The sequence below is a fragment of the Lucilia cuprina genome, chromosome 4 (genome assembly GCF_022045245.1).
Source record: "Lucilia cuprina isolate Lc7/37 chromosome 4, ASM2204524v1, whole genome shotgun sequence".
Classification (NCBI taxonomy): Eukaryota; Metazoa; Arthropoda; class Insecta; order Diptera; family Calliphoridae; genus Lucilia; species Lucilia cuprina.
The window spans coordinates 20,944,644-20,951,127 of record NC_060952.1 but is presented as its reverse complement, the minus strand read 5'-3'; the positions used below and the strand labels follow the sequence as shown (position 1 = coordinate 20,951,127).

The 6,484-nt window shown below is 30.3% G+C and overlaps 1 protein-coding gene across 1 annotated transcript in view; it reads right to left on the bottom strand.

Annotated features, from left to right (window-relative positions):
- Positions 1–4,355: 4,355 nt before the first annotated feature.
- The window catches only part of LOC111684763 (protein timeless homolog), a 274,262-nt gene continuing 272,133 nt past the window's right edge, over positions 4,356–6,484 (bottom strand). Inside the window, exon 18 of the mRNA XM_046950333.1 lies at positions 4,356–6,419. Coding sequence (XP_046806289.1) covers positions 4,741–6,419 — 1,679 coding nt within the window. The 3' untranslated portion in view covers positions 4,356–4,740. The remainder of the gene's footprint in view (positions 6,420–6,484) is intronic.

Sequence of the window (6,484 nt, the reverse complement as noted above, 5' to 3'; positions counted from 1 at the left end):
GTATCACAGATTCCTAAAAAGAGAAATAATATAATTTGATTAGATTTATATAATTTCAAAATTGTTCAGATCTAAATTTGTTATTAAATGGAGAAATTAAGTGTAATTAACAGTATGACGTATTATATATTTATTAGTTAAGTTTAAATGTTACAACGTCATTTGTAATAAAATAAACATTGAATATTTCACATATAAAATGGATTAATTAAATTAAATACAGTTTAGTTTATAGTCTAGTGTATTCTACATTCTAGTCTATAGTCTAGTGTATTCTATATTCTAGTCTATCGTCTAGTGTATAGTCTAGTCAATCGTCTAGTCGACAGTTAAGTGCAGTCTAGTCTATAATCTAGTCTATAGTCTAGCCTAGTCTACTTAAAGTCTAGTCTATAGTCTTGTTGACTTTAAGCAAGGCAATAGACTAGACTTTAAAGTAGACTAGGATAGATAGTAGACTTTAGGCTAGACTACATACTAGACTATAGACTAGACTAGTCTATAGACTAGAATTTAAACAAGACAATAGACTAGACTTTAAAGTAGACTAGGCTAGAAAGTAGACTTTAGGCTAGACTACATATTTGACTAGAGACTAGACTATAGACTAGACTGTAGATTATACTATAGACTAGACTATAGACTAGACTATAGACTAGACAACAGACTAGACTAAACTAAACTATAGACTAGACTATAGACTAGACTATAGACCAGACTATAGACTAGACTATAGACTAGACTATAGACTAGACTATAGACTAGACTATAGACTAGACTATAGACTAGACTATAGACTAGACTATAGACTAGACTATAGACTAGACTAAAGACTAGACTACTGACTAGACTATAGACTAGATTAGTTTATAGTCTAGTCTATAGTCTATTCAATAGTCTAGTCTATAGTCTAGTTATATTATAGGATAATCTTTACAGTATACATTCTAGTCTTGCTTACACACTAGAATATAGAATAGACTATAGCCTAGCTTATATTCTAGTCTACAGTCCAGTCTATAGTCTACTCTTTAGCCTATTTTATACTCTAGTCTATAGTCTAGGCTATAGTCTAGTCAATGGTCTAGTCTATAGTTTAGTATTAGTTTAGTATTAGTTTAGTATTAGTCTAGTATGTAGTTTTGTCTATAGTAGAGTCTATAGTCTGGTCAATGGTCTAATCTCTGGTATAGTCTATTGTCTATTCTATAGGCTAGTCTATGGCTTAATCTATAGTCTATACGACTTGTATAATGCATATAGTATAGAATATAGTCTAGTATAAAGTCTTGTCTACAGTATTGTTGCTTAAAAAGGCTTGCAAAAACCTAAATCTGACAGTTTCTAGCTGTTTTTGTCACAAACTTTAAGGCAAATGATGGAAAAAATATTGGTAACACTGGATATAGGTTTACAGGAAAACACCTATAACTCTACAACTAACCTACTCATGTGCCAATATTACTATCAATTATGCCACCAAATATTACTAACCACCAGCTGTGAAGCTGTTCGTTGTTTCGTTGCAGGTATATACTAAGTAGTTTAGTGATCTCAAAAAAAAAAAAAAAAAATGTATGTGCAATACACAAGTACATATGTTTGTATCTACTAACCAGTTATACAATTTCTTCACTCAGTCGGTCATACATTAATATATACTCCGAGCAAATCGAAAAATTTTGTTGCTTTAGTATGAAAAAACCGCATCATAGATTCAAATGATATTGTATTTCCCAAGTGTATCATAACCGAAAGCCATCATTTGAATGGCAAGAAAATCTTTTCTAAAATATTCTCTATGTTCTTGTTTTGTTTTTCATTTTTTTTGCTTAAAAAAGTATTTTTATTACATAGTGTACCCAAACGAGAGTCTAAAAGTTTCATTATTAGTTTCGTTAAAGTTTTTTTTTCGATATTTTTGTTTCTTTTTTTGATATTTTTGTTTCTTTTTTTGTTCATATAGAGCAATTGACCATTTACTGGTTCTGCTACAATGCACACGTATTCGTTTTAAGTTTGAAAGGTTTCACTATATTTTATGTTGGTATTTGTATGTATGTAGAATGTTTGTGTTTGCCAACGTTTCTGTATTACAAACGTACATACATGTGTATATGTATACAAATGACATAATATGCCAGATGATGTGACTTTATATAATTGCAACTATTAACTTTTCAATGTGAACAAGTAATAAGGAAGAAATACATACACATAATAAAAAATACAACCAAATTGTGTAAAAATAAAAAAAATATAACTATAACTAGGAAGGAAGGAAAGGATGGTTGGCTGTATAATATGTAGTTATTTGGTTGGTTTTGCAAAAGGATATCAAATTAAATTGTAAACTATTTAAAACAAACCAAATATATGAGACACATCAGTTCAGTTGTGGAGCAGTAAAGTAAAATGTTCAAGCACTGATAGTAAAAATTGATGATTATTTGTTTTGTTGGTAAATTAAATATTTTACAAACAATTAATTTTTAAAGTAAATGTTAAGTTTTACGTTACATTTGCTATTGTTTAAATTTAGTAGTGAATTGATAAAGCATGCTTAAAAAGAATGCGGAAAAATTTATAAGGATATTGATAAATGGTTCAATTATTTTAAGAACTGAATTGTTTTTTATTTGTATAAGTTGAAGATACTTTCTTAAGTACTGAAGTACATCTGAATTCATTCTCAGGAAGTAATTTTTATGTTCTTTTTTTGGAAGTTATTAGGAAGTGAAGTTGAAGTATTATTGAATACAACTAAATTGACTTAAACCATATTAACATAAATAAATAAATTATACACATTTATCAATCAATTCCAAAATAAAGTGAGTTTAATTAAAAACAAGTATGAATTTATAGTCGGACATTGCCGATCATATGATGCCCTACACCAGTCAGTATGTTAAATTTTTTTAAATAAAGCATTTAATTTGTTTTATTGTGGAATATTTTTACGGACGGACATAGCTTAATCGACTCAGAAAGTGATTCAAAGGCGATTGGTATACTTTAAGTTGGGGGTAGGATCAATATTTTTGGGTGTTACAAACTTCAGCAAAAACGCATAATGTAGGGTATAAAAAATAGTACAAAAATAAACCTTCAATTTTAAACAAAATGGGATTCTTTTCGCTTTTTTTGAAGTCAATAGACACCACTTCCACAGAAGGTAAACAAATTCACTTAGTGCTTCTTTTGAAATGGTGACAAATGTTATTCTTTTAGAAGTACTTCGTTTTATTTTTGCTGGGATACATAAATTAGTCATTGAAAAGTAAGTTATTGAATAAGCCATAACCAAGTTATTGCTTTAGAAGCAAAAATTCTATATTGATCTATTCTCAAGATGACTTCTGCTTAAAGTTTTTTAAAAATAACATTATTATTCATAAATCGTTGCTTAAATATAAATAGTTTCTCATAATATTTGTCGGGGATTAAGTTCAATCTCCGACAAATGGTGACCCAAGGTTTTTAATTTTTATTCATGTTTCATGCAAAGGATTAATATACAATTTTGATTTTCGGGAGACGCCTGCAATGTTGTATCATACATTTTTGGTTTCAGTTAAGAAATATTGAAATTTAAAAAATATTTCGGAGAAATATTAACCCCCATTTTCACAACGTCCAGCTATCGTTTAACTGGTAGTTATTCTTTTAGTTAAGAAATGTTTGAAATGTAAAAATTAACTAGACATTGTGAAAATAGGGTTGATGGTTTAAATTTAAAAATAATTGTAATTTTCTTTGTTGAACAGAGCGATAAGAAAATGTTAGAAAAATTAATTAATTGGATTACATTTTCTAAAAATTATTTCTTTAACAATATAAGAACAAATAAAAAAATTATCAGCTTACCAAAGTTTTGAACGTTGTTACGATCAGCTGATTCTATCCTTAAGCCATTGTCGTGCAGTATGTCCTTTGCTACTCGCTTTAAAACAAACCAAGTCTTATTTGTAAAAACCTTCAAAAGAAAATAAAAATAAAATATATTATTATTTGAAATTTGCCACATTTGCCTTCAAAACCATTTTTATATAAAAATCTGTTTTTTTGGCAGGTTTAACTGACGAAACGAACGTTTATCTATTCGATGTCGTCAGTTGATCCTTTCAAGTTTCGTGATCAATAATAAATCGATTAAATTGATAATGAAATAACAAAACTCATTCAAATAAAATTAATTTTGAAATTTGTTTCAAGATAACCCTCCAGTTTATTAACAGATTTCTAAAACTTCCATAACAATTGCAACTGGTCTTGGAGCTCAAATTTCAAACTAACCGGTACAGATGTTACATTTTCCAAACTGTAAATACAAGTATATTACTAAACTCAAATACATACATTATCCAATTTTTAAAAGAATATTTTATTACAATAATTCAAGATTCCATTGATTATATGCAATGGTATAATAATAGGAAATTAACACGACAAACTGAGATTAAAGCAAAATACGAAAAAAAGTTACAAATTAAAGTAATCTTAATGAACAAATATGTTAAATGCTTATTTAAAAAAAAGTGAATTAAAACTTAACGAATAGAAAATGAGACAAGTACTTTTTAAATGTCTTGACTTCACATATTAATTTTGCTTTTCATTTCATTCACTTTTTAACCAATTAACAAGAAAATAAAGTAAAACAAAACATAAAAAATTTAAATTAAATGAAAATCATTGCATATAATATAGAGAGTAAGTAAAAATGAAATTGTTTGCTCAATCATCCTCATCATCATCGTCTATGACAGCAACACGGCGTCGTTTAGCTGGTTCTTCACCAATCACTGAAGCACGTTGTTCGTTTGGTGATGGTTTTTTGCGTTTTAGAAATTTAGCATCCTCGTCCTCATCATCCTCTTGTTCCATCTCAGCTATATTGTCTTCATCTAAGGAACGTTGACGTTTTTTTGTAGAAATTTTAGACAAGGAGTCTTTTATATTGTCGCCTGTTTGTTGTTTTTTAATGGATTTAACACTATCATCATCGGCATTATTGTTGTCATCATCATCAGCAACGTTGAAGGCTTGTTTATCTCTGTTGTTGGCTTTATTAACATTGTCAACAACATTGCCATCAGCATCATCATAATCGGATTCAATTACATTGGCACGGCGGGAACGATTGCTTAATGTTTGTTGTTCATTGTCCTCATCATCTTCCATCTCGTCATCATCGCCCAATTCAGCTAAACGTTTGCGATAATCCTCAGAATTGAAATTTAAATCAATATCATCCTCTTCTCCTTCATTATCCTTTTCGGCCACCATATCTTTAAGATTAATTTTACTTTTAGCTCGTTTAGCTTTTAATTGATCAAATAAATCGGTTGTGTCAGGCTTGACCACTTCCTTTTCTTTAGGTTTTTTAAATGTATCTTCGCCATCATCTTCTTCACTGCTCAAATCATAATTGCGTTTCTTTTTATCCAACTTCTTTTTAATTTTATCCACCATTTCAGTATCTTCCTCAGAATCAGAATCTTGCTTCTTTTTCTTAGCTTTGGTTTCCTTTTTGGATTTACTTTTCTTTTTCTCTTTTAGGGGAACACGTTCTTCAGTCTCTTCATCACTCTTGCTAAACATTAAGTTTTTCATTTTCTCTCTTTGTTGATCCATATAATTTTCTAAATTATCCAACTTCTTACGTTCCTTGGCCATACCCAAAGCTTCCAAATAATCTTCCTCACTTTCATCACCATCACGATTATCAACATTTTCTTCAGCGCTTTCATTGTCCGTTTCATTATCTTCATCTTCCAAATCTTCAACATCGATATCTACCTCCTCACCAGCCACTATTTTCGCTCTCAACTTCAAGTCAGCCGAATTCAAATAGGTGGGTATACGCCAATAGCTTTCCATACCAAAGACAGGAGGTTGTATGCCTAAAGCTACCAAAACCTTTTTGAAATCTCCATCTTCCATGGCCTCTTTTTGCAATTCTTGTAAGGGTACCAAAGGTACACCATCGTCTTCTTCTGCCGGTTCATCAGTATCATCAGCAGCATCATCCAAACATTCTTTAAGCCAATCAATAGCTTCTTGGTATTTTTCGGCATCAATTTGTCCCAACAAAGCTCTTACCGTGCCCACATCTAGCGGAGTACGTACTATTTTGCGTGCTTTAGCCTTGACTGGCTTCTTAGGCTTACTTTGCCGAGATGTGCTTGGCCTATCGGTTCCATCAAATGTTGGTTCTTCCATAAATTCATATTCATCATGTTCTCTTCCTTCCTCTTCTCCGTTTTCCATTTGTTTCTTGGATTTGCGTTTACGAGGCTTTTGAGGTAAAATTTCCGATTTATCGGCGATAATATGTAATTGCAACATTCTTTTGATTATTGCCTGCTTATTACGTCTTTCGGCAAATTCATCTAGAATACGTTGGAGACAATCTACGGGAAGATGTTTTTAAAGATATAATTGTTTTAGAAGTTTGAAACCTTTTTCTTATTTTGAA